A 16665-nucleotide genomic window follows, 5' to 3' on the forward strand; every position below is an offset into this window, starting at 1 on the left:
CCTTCCCCACGTGCATGTGGACCCCCAGGCATGCTCTTGCCACCCTGCCGGCCGAGGACCGTCCCAGCGGTGCAGGATCCCTGGGGAGGTTTAGGATGGGGACCCCTCCACCTCCTGCGGGGCCTTATCCAGTTCCCAGTGCGTTTCTGGAGACCCAAAGACTCTGCTGGTCTGAGCGAGGCTGCAGGGCTGGAGGAAGCTTCTTGGGGAACGAGACTGCCTAAGTCAGCTCCCCGGGTGGCACGCGCTTACCGCTCTCTCCTCGGCAGGCTCCCTGGAGTCCACGGAACACACCTATGTCTACAAGGTACAAGGCACAGGCGTCACACCCCCGCAGACCCCCACGGGCACACGCACAAAGCAGAGACTTCCAGGTACGGGACGTCTCCCGGGGGCGTATGAACCCTGAGAACTGGCAGTTCCTCTGGGGAACGTAGACCTTCACGTCCTGGGGCTTTTCCTGCTCAGTGCTACCTGCATCCTTCTGTTTTCTTGGTGCTTTCACCCAAAGTCCTGTTTTTCTTAAGACTCACTTCATTTTAACCTTGGCAGTTGCTTGGAGCTTTAACTTGGAAATTTCTCTGTAGCGCCTCATGGGGCGATAGGGTCCCGAGGGCTGGCATCGTGTCTAACCTGGTGTCAACCGGCCTGAGCCACACTGGCTTCCTGCCCATTCCTCACCTCCTCCCTCCGGGGCATCCGGGCTGGGGATCGCAGGGCTGCTCTGGGAGCGCGCCGGGAGCTTTCAGCGCGGTCCGTGACCTTTCAGCGCGGTCCGTGACTTTCTCTAGGCCAGAAGCCTTTCAGGAGGTCCCTGAGAGGTTCCGACGCTCTGAGCGAGACCAGCTCGGTCAGCCACAGTGAGGACCTGGAGAAGGCGGAGCAGCTGAGCGGCGCGCCCGAGCCCGACACCCCAGAGCCCGGCGGCCCCGAGCCCCCTCCCAGCACTCGCGCCCCGCAGGACGCCGAGCAGACGGGTGCCCTCCAGAGCGGGGCCCAGCGCCCAGAAGACAACCGTCCGCAGGTAGAAGAACCGGAGAGCTTAAGATAAAAGTCAGTGTTGTGCTTGGAGACTGTAGTATCGTTTCAGGGAAGAAGTTCTACTGACAATGTGAACCGTGCCACGTGCTAATGCGAGAGAAATGACTGTTGTTTGTGCGGAACTGGCATTTTTGCACACATCTGTGCCTGAAAGCCAGACTTTCTAGAAGGACAGTTGATTGTCTCATTCCATGGGTCTGTGGAGCAACTCCTGTCGTTTCTGTCTGCCCAGCTGTAGTTTGCACCGGTTTCCCCCGTTACATAAACACTTTGATTCACAACACTTAGAGCTCAAGTGCCCACCCCTTGGAACACTCGCACTCGCCTTTCTAGGCCCAAGTGTAAGACGCTATATGCGGTTACGTGTACCTCTCCGCTGAGGCCGCTTTCGTTAAGAGCACGCTGGGCTCCCGCCACCCAGTGCGGGGGACAGCGGGCGGGGCGGGCGCTCGGTTTGGTGGGGCCGCAGCGCTCGGCGGGTGTGGATTCAGCTCGACGGAGACGGATTCAGTGGGATAGTAAGCGAGCCCGGGCCTCCTGTGCCCACTGCTGCTTCCCCGGGGCTGTGGGGGCCGGGAGCCCCCCGCCACAGGTCATTTCTCCCTTTATGTACTATTTGTAAACACATTAAAGGACTATCTATGAAGAGTAACTGTAAAACTCTTGACCATATATATGTATATTTTTAAATATGGGTAAAGCTTTTAAATTGGCACACAGGTGCAGGCTGTGCTCATTTCTATGTTTAATATCTGAAAACCTGATAGAGATGCTTCTCTTAACCAATGTGAACTAAGTTCCAATTCTAGAACAAGTAGATCTTTGACCCGGTTGACATGGGAGCTTCTGTGGCTTCTCCCCACTAGCAACTCACCTCTTTGGGCCCAGCTCAGAAACAAGAACCAGCGACGTCCCCTTGCCCAGGCTAGGCAAGCCAGACCACTGCGGAAATAACTAGAAGTAAGCCCTTAATTACTGCCCGTTTCTACTTCTCCAGAATTACCGCGCCTCTTCATTTATCCTAGGTAACGGCCCCTGTGCCTTCAGGCCGGCCAAGTCAGGCTACGGCCGCCTCAAGGTAGTGGGGATTCACACTGGGCTTGTGGACTGTCCTGTTGGAAGCCTTAGTTACACCATATTAAGCCTATAATTAGACTCTGATTGGATGTGATCTCTGACATTTGGCACTTGTCAACATGGTTTTTTTTTTTTTTTGGGTACAGATGATTAGTCTTCCCTGTTTATTTGGTGCAATGAAGTATAGCAGATAAAATGGGGAAAGGGGAAATTATCACCTTTAACAAGATTAATTTTTAAACGTTTTTATATATATTTGGAATTGTTAAATTGGTTTTGCTGAAACAGAATTTCACCCTTAAGACACTATTTGAATGTTGGTTTCAATAAAGGTTCTTGAAATTGTTACCAGTGAGTTCAGTTTGTACAGTCATTGATCAGACCCCGTGCCTGCCTTTTCAGAAGCTAAAGGTCTCTACAGGTAGGACTGGCATATATCACAGTTGGGGCATTTTAATGACCTTACACCTGACAGAACAGACTTCAGTGGCTTTGTGTAGCTCTCATTAAATACAATCTCCTAGCAGATTATTTTGATTATACTGCAGAGCAGACGACCAGATTCTGAACCTAGCATTCATCTAGAAGTAGGATACCAGCTTTGAAAATGACGCTTCTAAAACATTTGGGGGGCCAAAAAACCCCTCTGTGAGATGCATCAATTTTCAGAGAATTTTAGTGCATTTTAAATACGGTTTTTAAAACAAACTTACCGTTTTCCCTTTACTCCCTGACGTAGCAGGAGAGGCTCACCGCGCATCTGAGACGACTGCTTGTAGAGTCACGAGGCAGGCGGCTCCTCTGGTGCCCTTGTTACCAAAAAGGAGAGGCTGGAGGTCAGCTTCCGAGAAGCAGAAAGTAACCCCTGTAACAAATGCCTTTGCCAAAATAAGATTTTATTTTGAAAGTCATTTGAAGGGACCGTAAGGAGGGAGACCTAGGGCGCGGCAGATGGAGGCTCGGATGCGCGTTCTTTGCAGGCTCTTTGCAGGCCCCGCGGTGGTCCGTCAGGCCGGCAGGTTGCTTGCTTTGGGGATCCCGCGTTCAGCTTCCGGGAGAAGAGAGCTTTTCCCACAAGCCACCTGCATTCTTTTTGTAGAGCAGAGCCTTGTTTCCAGGAAACAGTGCACTGGTGGGAGATGGGTGTTTTTTTAAAAACATCAAGGTAGACCTAATATGTGCCACAAAGTGGGGCGGCTCAGCCAGAGGCGAAGTGGAAAGGTTCTGGAAAGAGAAGATTGTGCGTATGAGAGAGAGGAACAACCTGGCTGTTCCCTTTCTCTCCCTTTCCTGATGGAGCTGTGGCAGGGTCTCCACGTTCTTAAACCCGGACCTGGACACTCAGGTCACCGAGCATCGAGCCACTGCAGAGTGACCAGGCGGGAGGGGTCCCGCGCCAATGGGGCAAGGAGGTTGGCTCCATCCGCCTCCCGACCCGTGCAGACGCGCGGCTGGGACGGGGCTTCCCCGCTGACCTAGAAGTTCAACGGGGGCTGCCCACCGCAGCCTAGAAATAACTGCTGCCCGCCGCTCTGCTCTAAGCACCTTTTCTTCCTCACAGATGAAGAAACCAGCGTGCGGAGATTTACCCAACCCGTAAGTGTTCACCTCCAGTATCTGCTTGTCGTCTTGCTGCAGCCAGAAGTCAGCGTGCGGGAAGGGCACCCAGGAGTACGGCCCCAGACGCAGCTGTTCGGTCTCTGCATCGTAGATACTAATCATCTAAAACGACATTTCAGGGGCAGAACGTGACGCGTGCTCCCCGCTCCTCAGAGCCCGCCAGCAAAGCCAGCCCAGGGTAGGCCCACAGCCCCGCGGTTACCCTGAGGACAAGCTTCTCGAAAATGTCTCACAGAAGCTACTCCGGCCCTGGGTGAGTAACAAGCGGAATCTCCTTCAGTCCCAAAAACAGTCCTCTAGGAAGACCACGTTTTTCCCACTTGGGGTGAAAACCTGAGGCCCAGAGGGACAGACACTTGGCCTGCAGCGGCCCACGGCACTGCGGGGAGCAGCTGCGGACCCGGCCACGCAGAAGCAGGTCGCACAGGCCGCCCGCCGCCCAATCGAAGGCAGCGAGAGAGCGCCGCGTTCAAGTGCGTGTCTGCCGGCCACCGGGCCCTGAGCCCCGCAGCTGCCGGGGCGGGGCCTCTAGCCGGCAGCCGTCGGGCTTGGGCTCTGAGACTGGACTGGGTGCAGGTGTTAGCGGAGCCCAGGCCATGGTGCCGCCAGACAGAGCGCAGGAGTCGTCTCCCAGCCGCGCGCGGGCTGACCAGAGCGCGCTCTGAACCCACACGTGTCCCAGGAGGACGTCCCCACCTTGTCAGCGCGCACGTCCCTTCGCGGGCTGTGACTGCGTGGGCTGGTCTCACCCCAGGAAGGGGCCAGAGAACCCTTCAGGCATTTTTAAATGACATGTAAGGCTCGGGTGGTTCTTTTTCCTTCAAAATTAAGGTATTAGTATTACAAAGCATCCCTGATGATCAGACCTGTGGAAAGTGACCTGATGATTCTGGTGGGCGAATCCACCTGTGGCGGCAGATCGCCCTTTAAGGACGTGGTCCACACGTGTGTGGCTGCCGAGGTGCAGAGGCAGGGGCCGCTCCCCGCTGCCCGGCTCTCCTTTCCTCGTGAGTCGTGTGTAGGCCAAGGCTGCACCAACAACAAGGGGTTCGTTCTCGCTGCACCGGATGCTGGGCGCGCCCGTTCCCTCCCTGTGCCCCTTCGAGGCCGAGCGCCTGCAACCTAAAACCATTCCTTACTCGTCCGTGTTGTGTGTGGAGGGGAGAGAGGTGACCCCTGATCATTTCATTGCTTTAAAGAAACTCCCATGAAGTGTTCACTTCTAAGGTCTATAAAACTTGAGACTTTGGAGTGCGATGCCCTTTCTTCCCCGAACCCCTTAACACAAAGATGATTTCACACTCACTGGTCCTCCTGTTAAAGCCCGGGCAGCCCGCAGCACCTCCTCCGGGCCCCGGTCTGGGAAGGATGCTCGGTAAATCTCCGCGGTCTTGATGTTCACAGCTGCGGGGGACAAACAACATTTTCCTTGACTTAAGATGCAAATGGAAAGTTCGCGTGAATCTTACATTTCCAACACCTGTAACAGTGCAGAGTCTCCCCGAGAGAGGAGAGTCCTCTCGTTCCATTTCCACTGTGAGGGGTCTCCAGCGGCCCCCTTTGTGGAGAGGGACACCACGGCCTTCCAGCCGAGCCCGCCGCGTGCACCGCTGGGGCCTGGGCCAGCCGCGGGGAGACTGTGCTCCCAACCCAGGGTGGCTGCGCGGCGCCCCCAGCAGCCTGCCCTTCCTCCCGGCGGGCACGTGGCCCACCCCCCTGCTTGGCCCGGGGCACAAGTGTGGCCTGGGATCATGGCCAGATCCGGTGTTTGTGTTCCGGCTTCTCTGGAGCCGGGAGAGCTTTACACCTTCCTTAGGAGGAACTTTGTTCACAACCAGACCTTACGAGGTCGCTTATCGGTGGGAGACGCAAAGGCCCCCGCTGCTTGGAGCCCCGTTACCACGGCCACCCGGGTCTGCCTCCCACCGGCTCCCCTGTTTGTCCTTCATGGCCTCAGGGTGTGGACATTCTTGGTTTCGCAGACAGAGGTCAGAGAAGGCACGCTCCTTGCCCGGGCCCCCCCGTGGGGCCCACAGAGGAGCCAGGACAGGAACCGGAACGGTGCCCCCGCGGGCTCACCACGTGCTCCCGCCAGCACGGGACTGGCCTCTGACCCTCGGTGAAACCTACTACTTACCGATGCCGTAAATGATTGGAAAGTGGTTTTCATTTTCTTCCCGGTCATTTAATTCTAACAACAACAAAAAAAAGTTCAAGATTTAATGTTTAAGAAATACTCAACAGTTGCTTTCATGTTCCATAATCAAAGCCTCGGAGGAGCCCACACCACAGAAAGGGGAAAAAAAGCAGAACATGCAAGGGACGGTTCTCCTGTGTCCCTGCCAAGTCCCTCAGCCGTGGGGCTGGGGTCCGCAAGCCCCATCCCCAGTTGGATCCTCCCGGCACGCCACACCCTCCGCCGCCTGCCGCGCGTGGTGGCTGCTGCTCCTTCCCAGGAGCTGGAGAAGCCTCTGAAAAGCCCCAGGAAGGAGAGGGGAGTGGCCCTGAAGGTCGGGTCAGGGTCAGGAGGGTCAGGGTCAGGAGGTGGCGCTGGGGGTGGTCGTGGCCGCACAGGATACCAGTGGGGCACGCGTCAGCCAAGCGCTGCCGGACCATCTCCCGTGACCGAGGTGCTCGTGCAGAGTCTTACTTTAGGGGGAGGGCACCCGTCTTGGGGAGGATGGCAGAACTCACCTGTCACACATAACGTCACTAAGTGAACGTCCTCCTCCTGTCTGTCAAATTCACCTACAACGAGAGTTCTCGGTTAGCAGCACAGGCTGAGCGAGGCAGGACAGGGCCGGAGGGACAGCAGCCACCGAGCCATGCCTGTCCAACCTTCCAGCCACAACCTGGCCCGTCTGCAGAGGCCAGATTCCCGCCGACTGATGCCACCGCACCCCACCTGCCGAGTGACAGGCCCGTTCCCAGCCTCGGGCCCAAAGGAAACTGACTGGGCCATCCCCTCTTGACCCCCTGGTGAGGGCAGTAGGGGGACCGCTGACTCGTAAGCTCTTTACTATTAAGTAAATTCTGTCCCGATCAACAGTCATAAAAAGGCTTATCACTGTAAAAAATAAATAAAAGGAAAATACAGGCAAGTGTAAGGAGTGCGTGGGTTATTCACGGCCACAATCCCAGCGCGTGCCTTTCCTTACCGCCCGTGCCCTGCTGAGCCCACACCGGGGGCTGCGGGACTGGGAGCAACTTTGTGTCCCGACTGTATGCATCTGCCTGCCAGGTAATCCTGAGTCTTGCTTAGTGGCTCCTTAACTATTTACTCGTGGACATTTAACTGCTTCCTAACGTAAAGAATGTTCTTACTGCCCATCTTTAGGCCTAAAGCTCTATGCACAACACAGATGATTTTCTTAGAGTCCCAGGTGGGAATTACTGCGTCCAAGGACATGAAACCCACACACTGAAGCCCCGGGGCCAGGTCGCTTCGCCCGCAGCTTGTAGCAGCATCTGGTCCCCTGCGTGTGAGCACGGGGACAGAGCGGGGCTTTTTTTCAATGCGACTTTAGTAGGACTACAGTGGCATCGTTGGTTTTAATATTCTGCAGATGAAGACGGACGTTCCTGCCCAGAGCGGGGTTCTGTCTTCACATAGTTCAGTGCCGACTATTTTGCACGGTGCCGACTGCTGGTGCCCAGGAAATCTCAGCTCAGGCCCCTCCGCCCCGGAAAACTTAGCTCTGTTCTGCACGAGTCCCGGCAGGGCCATGCCCAGGGCTCCAAGCTGCGGGGACCCCCCCCCCAGGGGTGTGGCACGAATGAGGACTTCACCCAAGCTACAGGGGGTGCAGACTTTGATCAGAGCTGGGGAGAAAGCGCGGCACTTACTAAGAAGCTGATGAGTAAGTTTTTGTGACAACTGCCTGTCGTCACTGAAGCCTCCCACGAGGTGCACCTCCAGCCTGGCAAAGAGACGGGACGGTGGTCAGAGGCCCGCACGACAGCCACGGGGACCCTGGGTGTGCTTGGGATCTCAGCTCTCCGCGTCCACGAAGCCTCGCTCTACAGCAGTGCTTCCTCTGGGCCGCGTCCGGGCCGTGGCGCAGGGAGGACACGTCTGGGCGGCACTGGGGGAAACGGGTGTGGCTGCCAGGGCTGCGGAGCCTCTGGGGACCCCGCCCAGGGGCCCTGATGGCCGAGGGGAGCTGCGTCTGCCCACGAGACGCCGAGCTCTGCAGGGACAGGACTGCCTCACACTTTCACCCACCCAGCGCCAGGTGCTTCCAGAAACCTCTTAACACACTCAGCCCGAGAGGGTGCAGGGCTGGGGAGGGGAGGCGGCAGCCGCTGCGGGGGCTGTGGGGGGCCCTCACCGCACTATGTCCCGTCCACCTCACCCGGAAGGAGGGAGTAGCACTTCCATTTCCAGAAGGAAACGGGGCTATTCCTAAAGCCATGTGTGTACCCAGTACACCAGCTTTTCCAAGCTGGGGACACCATGCCACTCTCTTGGGGTGACCCTCCCTAGGACGGTCCCCACGCACACGAGCACAGCAGAGCCCTGAGGAGCCCCGTGGCTGGAAACGCCCAGCTCCCCTGCTGGACACCGTGTTCCCCGCCCTCGTCTGCTAATCTGTCCGCAGCCCAGGACAGCGAGGGACAGCACTTTCCAGGACCAACGAAATCTTCCTGAGGTTGGAACCTGAACTGGCCACGTCGCCAGCACCAGGACAAGCATCAAGGGGCCCCCACAAACGTAAGCCAGCAAGAGGAGCCGAGACATCCACGGGGCTGGCCTGGGGACTCTGGGTTCGCCTGCCAGGGTACCCTGCCGCACCCCTGCCAGTGCACGGACAGTTCCAGAACCGCACAAGGATGCCTCCTGCCGGTGGGGCCCAGGGCACAGGGAAATCAGGCATTGCCTGCACGGCTCACCGGCCCCTGAAGCCGGCCTGGCTTGGCTGCCACGAAGGAAACCCGGGCCGAGCTTCCCTGCCTGGGCGGCCTCCAGCCCTTCCGGGTGCGCACCAGCCCGTGGGGCTTCCCGCGGCACCCCCCCCCCCCCGCCCCGCCTTAGCATGTGAGCGCCCCGGGCAGCTTCTGTCTATTGTGGTTGTGGCTGTGGCCTGGGGACGGGTTCTGGCTGGGAGGAAGTCCCTGCCAAATGGCTGAGAGCAAACGAACGAATGAATGAATGAATGAACCCAGGGAACGGCATCTGGGGTCTAACAGAGCGACGTCCGACAGGTGAACCTCTAAAAGCACAGGAGCGAGGAGACCGCTGGAGGTTCCAAGTCAGACCTTCGGGACCGTCAGCCTGTACCCGTCACCCCACAACCACAGATGAGGGCCCGGCGCTGTGCCAGCTGTGCTTCCCTGGAGCAAGCCGGCCATGGCCGTGACCTTCCGCTTGGCCGGCCCCTCCACACCACGGCGCACAGCTCCCGACTGCGCGGGATGGACGGGCGTGGAGCTCACCTTCCACACTGGGCGTGATCGGAGAAGGACTTTATGGAGCTCATGATCAAGGGCACCTCCGCTCTGGTGTCCGTTCCATCGCAGTGGGTCAAGCAGGTGGCCCCGTTACCTGGAGAGAAGGGAGGAATGACTCGGGTTATTCCCACTGAGAACCCCGGACGCACAGCGCACCTGCTCTGGTCTCTCCGGACCGCATCCCTCGGGGCAGCCTGGACGGAGGAGGAACAGAAACACCTGTGCTGCCCACGGAGCCTCCCGACCAGGGCCCCGGGAGATGCCGTGCAGACTCAAGAGAAGGGGAGTGGGGCTGGGCTTCGGAGGGGACCCGGGGACACTCGGGCACGGGCTCTGATGGCCCCACGTGGGCGGCCGCTTTCAGCAACGGTTCCCTTCGCGCCTCTCGCCCTACCTGTGTGCCTCAGGACCACGATGTGACAAGTGGTGGCATCATCAGAACCCAGAATGGAGATGGAGCCTGTTTGAAAAAGAAAGAAAATAAAATATCCAGTAGCCTTGGGGGGTAACGCCCAATTCACTGCTTCCTAACCTACCATCCTTTGGGGAGGTCACTGCCAGCTCTCTTTGCTGAACATACAGAAGGCCCTGGGGTCCCACTTGTTGAACAGACTGACCTCTGAGAAGTCTGGCTCTTTCCTGTTTAATTAAGAAAAAAAATAAAATAAAATCGTGATGGCAATTAGTAGGGCTGAGTACCCAGCGAGGGCTGGCAGGGCTCGGCGCGTGGGCACTGCGCAGAGGACGGGCCAGGCTCACAGGGCAGCGGCGGCTGTTGCAGGGGACAAGGCGGAGGAACGGTGCGGTTCTGGGCTTTGATGAACCTACAATACGAGACCTAACTCGGGAGCAAGAGACTCTGCTCTGGCACTGGGCAGGGAATCGGGGGGTCCGGGCGAGCGCCCCAGCCGGCTCTGCAGCCACAGCCCTTGTGGGAGGGAGCTCAGTTCTGCAGATGCTCTCGGGTGGGGTCCCTACCGGTGCAGAAAACCAGAAATGAGCGGCCGGAAGTTCGCCACCCCGTGGAAAGGCCGGGGTACCATCAGGTGTCAGGACTTCCTCTCCTTGAACATGAGCCTGAATTCTTCCACAGACCCGTGCGTGCAAGTGCAGGATCCCAGACGGCGCGCCCGAAGGGAACCTATCCCCCAGGACGGCAGTTACACTGGAGTTAGAGGTTCAATACTCTTATTAGACTCTAAGCCTAAAAACACATTTTAAAAAATAGTAACTAGGGGCACTGTGGGGGCTCAGTCGTTAAGCCTCTGCCTTTGTTTGGCTCAGGTCATGATCTCAGGGTCCTGGGATCGAGCCCCGTGTCGGGCTCCCTGCTCAGTGGAAAGGCTGCTTCTCTCCCTCCCATTCCTTCTGCTTGTGTTCCTTCTCGGTCTCTCTCTGTAGAATGAATAAAATCTTTAAAAAAAAAAAAATTTTTTTTTTAAAAACCCCACAGGCATTCAATTCTTTAATGAAACCATCTGAAGTTTTTCAAAGGCATCAGGTGGACATACACTGCGATCATTATAGGACACACGATCAGCTGGTTCTCTTCTGGCAAACGTGCATTAAGTGGAAGCAAGGCAGCTGTGAACAGGACAGCGGCTCCTCCGTGGAACCAACCAGAAGGAGCCAGAACCTGCCGCGTCAGTCGGGCCGAGAGGGACCGGCGGGACTGGCCATCCTGACACCCAGGGCGCCTTCTCACCTTCAGGGAGAGCAAGAGCCGGGAGAGCGCAGCGTTTCCTCTCCGGTATTCCTTGCACACACACCCCTGGCCTTATTCTTTCGGGGCTGCGGGAAGGAGGGTGCAGGCCACCTTCACGAGGGGTCACCGCCCGAAAGCAAAGTCAAGACCAGAAATCACATCAACTCATTATCAGAACAGACGATGCCCGGGCCCCTGAGAGGCTCCGTCATTAAGCCTCTGCCTTCGGCTCAGGTCTCGATCGCAGCGTCCTGGGATCGAGTCCCGCATCGGGCGCCTTTCTTAGCGGGGAGCCTGCTTCTCCCTCTCCCTCTGCCTGCCACCATCCTGCCTACTTGTCTCTCTCTGTGTCAAATAAATAAAATCCTTAAAAAGAAAAAAAAAAAAAAGACGAGATGCTGCCACAAAGCGAAAAGAACATGTTGTTTTGGTTTCCCAATTTTAAGAAAAAGTTTAGCCACACGTCCCCACTGTGGAAAAACACCGACAGCTCCTTGGTGACCTCCCGCCCCGTCCCGAAATGAAGGAGCCCCGTCCTCTGGACCTCCGACGCTCTCTGGACACTCAGATCCCTACGGAGCCCCCGGCCCGGCAGCCTCTCACTTCCCAACTCCTGTGCCTTGGCGCGGCTCGCTGAAGCCAGGGCTCAGCAAACTTTTCTCTGAAAAGGGCCCGAGAGGAACTATTTTGGGCTCTGCTGGTGTGGTCTCGTCTTGCAAGCACCAGGCTCTGCCGTGCAGCCCGAGAGCAGCAGAGACAACATATAAACAACCGGGCTGGCGCCGTGGACCCAGAAGATTCTACTGATGGACAACACCGCAATCTGAATTAACTTGTCATTTCACAGGTCACGAAATACGCCTCTTTGGATTTCCACCTCCTCCCCCACCATTTAAAAATGTAAAAGCCACTCGTGGCTCACGGGCTGTGCAGACACCGCATCAGGCCGGGGGCTGCAGTTTGCTGACCCCGGTCCTGGCCAGTTACAGAATGACCCAGTGTCCCCTTACCCTACTCCTGGAGTCTGTCCATTCTTCCTGCAAATTCTCCTGCCCTGGGGAGCAGGGAATGATGCCGTCTGCTCCTTAGCCCGCGAGAGGATTAACTAGGGGGCTGCCCCCTGCCTGCCTGTTTCCCTGACCCCGAGGTCCCCCTGGCCACCCACACTACCCTCCCCGATGGCTGCCGCCGTCCCTGCGTCAGTTCTGAACGTGGCTCCGTCACACCCCTTTTCTGCTCGGAACCCCTTCGAGTCCAGCAATTCCACGGGTGGGAACCATAACAGGCTGAGGAAGACTGAGCTCTGTGAATGTCGGTAACGCAGGAGACTTGGAAACATCCTGCGTGCAGAGGCAGGAACTAAGTTACGGTGCGTTCACGTCCTGGAATCCTACGGCACCACACTTAGCAAGGTGCTGGGGGGCACCGGTTACGGAGCCCCAGGGGGGGACTTGGTAAAAGCAAAGGCTCAAAGAGCGCACGCCCTGAAGGAATGTTCTGGGGTGCGGACCATGACCTCGACCGGCCCTGCCTCACAGAGTAGCCACCAGCCACACCCGGCTGTCGAGCACCTGAAACATGGCCAGTGTGGCTGAGGAACGGAGCTTTCCATGGTCTTACCTGGTAATGGCACCTAAGTAGCCCCAAATAGTGGGGAGAGTCGGGGTCCACACTGAGCAGAGCCGCGTTAGAGCCAAAGGCAGGCCACCAAGGTCCCCACGCCGGCTTCGCCACTTCTAGGGCTCGGGACTCTGGGCAACTCACTCCACCTGTGTGTGCCTCCAAGGGCTCATCTCTCAAATGGGCTCATCTCTAAAACAGGCCTAGCGAGAGCACCTGCTTCCACAGGTGGGGCCCAGTCCCCCAGTTCCAGGGACGGGGGCGGCGGCTGCTCTGTGCCGGGCCTGGCTGGGGACCGGCTTCTAACTGCCACCGCGGCACAGGCCACATCGTTCCATGAAAAAGACACATCACCGACCAGAATATGCCGTTTGCGCTCACTTTCAGAAGCACATCACTCGTATATAAAGAAAACCCTCTGTCGAGACGGGTACCAGGACGCCGTGGTTTGTGGTTGTGCTTGTGGTCCTCTTGACATGTATATGTTCTGACAAAGGGGACAGGCTACTTGTTACAGAAAACTTAATGAAAGCTCGCCTCTCCCCCCACTGCTTATTCTTTGAAAGATCCACCGAAACGCCTCCTGACCCGGGACCGCCCACCTCCCTGGCGTCCGCTCTCGCCCTCTGCCCTGGCCAGTCCAGCCGCCCTCGGGGCGCTTCCCCTCCTGGCCACGCAGCTCAGCTAGAATGCCCTCACCCTCCTCCCCCTGCTCCATCTCCCCCTGCGCCCATCCTTCTTCCCCAAGACTGCGGCAAAGGCCGGTGAGCACCCCCAGTTTCCCGGAATGCGCGCTGGCCCCCCCCCCCCGTCCCCCTACACAGGCCGGGCCGGACTCCCCACCGAGCCTGACGCTTGGGACTCTCATTTTTCTGACCTTTTATCACAGATTCTCAGAGAAACATAAAAAGAGTGTCACCTAAATTCTGGAGGCAGCTGAAAGATTTTCCCCTTGGTGAGTCCTACTCTGACTTCGTAACAGTTAACGAGTAACAGCGATGCAGCCCCAGGAAAACGCTTCGCACAGGGCCCGGTGTCCGCTCGGACCCCAGGTGCTAACATCACAGCTGATTCCTTGACCTGCAGGCTGGGGACCACGGAGTCTTCCCTTTCCCCCGCTACTCCCCATCCTTCGGGTCATTCTCGGGGTTCCTCTGTTCATTCATGGATATAACAAGTATTTGCAAAGTGCAGATTCGTGACCAGAGACTGCCCTAGGCTCGGAGGACCCGGAGCAGTAACAGACACACACTGTTCAGGAAGCCCACTTCGGGGGGTGGGGGTGGTGGGGGGACATATCGACACAAGTATGCAAACAAAATAATTCCAAAGTGTGCAACGGAGAACAGGAAACCCCAAAGCGACCTTCCGCGAGCCCCCGGGGGCTATGTCAAGCTCCCGTGCCTCACCTCTCAGAGGGAAAACCGGCATTCTTCCTGTAGGGCACTTAGCAGCCCAGGGCGTCCGAGCCTCTCTGTGATTAAGACCAGCCCCTCTCACTAGGCGGGGAAGCATTCGGCCCTGATTGTAGGACACACAGGCGCACCCGGTGCCCGACAGACAGCAGCAGCTCAGGACGAACGAACGGCCTCCAGTCCACGAGCTGACGGATTCCCCCTCAACCGGACCTGGACCCGTTTCTTGTTTGCATTAAGAACCCCTTTCCCTGCCTAAGCGTGGACTGAGGGTTCAGGGAGAACTAGCTGAGGACAAAAGCAGGAAGACGAAACAAAACCGAACCCTTCCATCAGGGCGTGGTCCTCGACAAGGCTCAGCTGGGGGAAAAGCAGGGCCCTTTCTTCTGGCTAAAAATACCCGGGGGCCCTAAGCCTCGGGTCGGAGGGGGGTGGGGGGTGGGGAGGAAGGAGCCCGGGGGAGCAGCCGGATGCCCCTGGCCGCAGCCCCGCCGGGAGGAGCCGCTCCCCGCGGGGCGCGGTCCCCCACGACTGCCGGCGCGCAGGGGCGCTGCCCGGTTGGCCTCCAGCGGCCGAGCCCGGCTGGGGGTGGGGGCCGGCCTGCCCCCGGTCGCGGAGTCCCCGGGCGCCCTCCGACCCGCGTGCTGTGCCACCTCGGGCAAGTCGCCTGACCTCTCTGGGCCGCCGGCCCCTCGCCCGGCCTCGGCGGACGCCCTCGAACGTCCCAGGGAGGGGAAAGCCGCACCGACGCCCCGAGCCGGGGCGGAGAGTCGCGGCCGGCGGCCGGGGCTCCCGACGTGCCGCCGGCCGCTCCGCTGCGCCAAGTTTAAACTCTGCCTCCGGGAGCGCGGCTGGAGGCGGCGGGGCGAGGGGGGTCGGGCCCGCCCGCCGCGGTCCCTCGGGCCCGCCTCGAAGCCCCCCTGCCCCCGGCCCGGGCCCCGCTCACCTCCAGAGGCGGGTGGGCTCGCACGAGGTCCCCGGCGGACTGCGGCAGCCGCACTCGCCGCCCTTCGACGAGCAGCGGCATCGCGGAGGCGGCCGCCCCGGCAGGCCCAGGGAGGCGGCGGCCTCCCCAGCCCCGGGCCGCCCGCGGCCCCCGCCCCCGGGCCGCCCCGCCGCGCCCCGCCCCGCCCCCCGCGGGCGCCGCCGGGAACTGGAGTCCCACGGGGCAGGGGGCGGTGCATCCCGGAGCGGCTGGGGAAACCGAGGGCGGGGCCGCACGGCCCTGTGGGAGATGTAGTCCAAGCGGGAGGGGGCGGCCCGCGACCGGCCCCCTCCGCAGGGGGCGCTGGGAAATGTAGTCCCGAAAGCGTGGACGCCCAGGAAAGGCGGGGCCTCAGCTCCTGGCGCCCTGCTTGGCTCGGTTCGCGGGCCGGCCAGCCTGGCCGGAGTGTGGGTTCCGGGATCTGACCGTCTCGAGTCAAGATCACGGCTCTACTACTTCTTGTCGTGACCTTGAGCAGGTTACCTGAGTTGCAGAAGCTGCTGTGCTCCTCCACAGGACTGTGTTCAGTAACAATGAACGTTGAACTGCGAAAATAGAGCTGAAAGCTGGCAAGCCCCACACACGCAGAAACCCTCAGTAGTGATGAGGGAGCAGGAGGCTGGCTGAGGACACAGCAAAAGCTGGCGCCTTGCACCCCCTCTTCACCTGCTCCCTCCATATGTGTGGCATTCCTCAGGCACCCATGACTGCCATAAAACGATAAATGGTTAACTTGCAGGGATCACAGTCCTGCAGAACAGGAATCTCCCTTGCTCTACAAGATGTCCTAGAGACCTAAACAGGGAGGTTACCTTATCAATAGCACAAATTTCCAGAGGCAAATAACTCTTGGTTCCTGAAGCCCTAATGTCCCCCTCCCACCATAAACTGGAGGAGATTGGGGTAGAAAGGAATGTAGATGATGGCCGGATCATAATGCCCCACCAAGAATCCCCCATTATCTTGATGTTAGTGCCTGACCTAAAGACGACATTGATCAAGCCATAATGGCAAAGACTCCCCCCCGGCACCTTGTAGACCCTCCCTAGCATGTGAGAACTCTGTCGAAATCCCCCATTCCTTCACCACCTCCCCCCCAACCGTGGGGTATATAACATGCCCACCTTCACAACCCGGGGCAGCCGCAGCTCTTCCTGCCCACGGGCCCTGTCCCCGTGCTTTAATAAACCACCATTTTGCACCAACGATGTCTTAAGAATTCTTTCTTTAGTCGTCGGCTCCGAACCTCCTCACCCCACCGAACCTGACTTAGGTTCTGGGACTTCATCAGTAGCACTTGCTGCTTGGCGTCCAGGAGGCCCGCACTGATGGGCTCAGAACCCTGGGAATGAAGATCAACAAGATACCATCTAGTCCCTACTGAGGACGGGTTATCTGGGTGCGAGGCCTCTCACCTAGGGGCTCTCTGTTATGAAATTTGTTAATACTCCTTAAACAGACCCAACTCCACATTACGGTAACCAGAAGGCAACTTTACGAAACTAGCGGTGAGATGAACAGCCGCCTCACGGAGCAAACACTGCAGTGACATCTGAATTCCACCACCTTCATTTTTCAAAGCTCCCAGGGGGATTCTAGGACCAAAACTAAGAAGCAATGCCTGGCAGGTGGCAAACACTGGCCGCTTCTCTCCAGGTGAGATCTCTTCAGCCGGTACCAAGGAGGCAACCGGTGTGGATGGAGTGAACGTTACCCTTGCCTCGGAAAGACGCTGCCATGGAAGTACTTCC

General features: G+C 58.5%; 2 protein-coding genes across 6 annotated transcripts in view; one reads left to right on the forward strand and one right to left on the reverse strand.

Moving 5' to 3' along the window:
* The window catches only part of PDXDC1 (pyridoxal dependent decarboxylase domain containing 1), a 51196-nt gene extending 48730 nt beyond the window's left edge, over positions 1-2466 (forward strand). For all 4 annotated transcript variants that reach the window (XM_004750339.3, XM_013055127.2, XM_004750340.3 and 1 more), the window contains 2 exons: positions 270-374; positions 792-2466. In XM_004750339.3, the coding sequence (XP_004750396.1) occupies positions 270-374; positions 792-1051 (365 nt within the window). In that variant the 3' untranslated portion in view covers positions 1052-2466. The remainder of the gene's footprint in view (positions 1-269; positions 375-791) is intronic.
* A 527-nt stretch (positions 2467-2993) lies between these two features.
* On the reverse strand, positions 2994-15035 carry NTAN1 (N-terminal asparagine amidase). Of its 2 annotated transcripts, XM_045072213.1 has the most exons (10): positions 14876-15035; positions 9726-9828; positions 9584-9649; positions 9175-9283; positions 7585-7658; positions 6433-6486; positions 5876-5929; positions 5045-5142; positions 3727-3840; positions 2994-3342 (listed from the first exon to the last, which is right to left on the reverse strand). In XM_045072213.1, the coding sequence occupies exons 1-10, from the start codon at positions 14954-14956 to the stop codon at positions 3163-3165; spliced, it is 933 nt and encodes a 310-aa protein (XP_044928148.1). In that variant the 5' UTR covers positions 14957-15035; the 3' UTR covers positions 2994-3162. The 2 variants fall into 2 exon arrangements, with proteins under 2 accessions (XP_044928148.1, XP_044928149.1); XM_045072214.1 differs by lacking the exon at positions 9726-9828 and having other exon boundaries at positions 14876-15003.
* Positions 15036-16665: the final 1630 nt, after the last annotated feature.

This window comes from Mustela putorius, unplaced genomic scaffold (genome assembly GCF_011764305.1).
Source record: "Mustela putorius furo isolate JIRA1106 unplaced genomic scaffold, ASM1176430v1.1 tig00004007_pilon_pilon_pilon, whole genome shotgun sequence".
Classification (NCBI taxonomy): domain Eukaryota; kingdom Metazoa; phylum Chordata; class Mammalia; order Carnivora; family Mustelidae; genus Mustela; species Mustela putorius.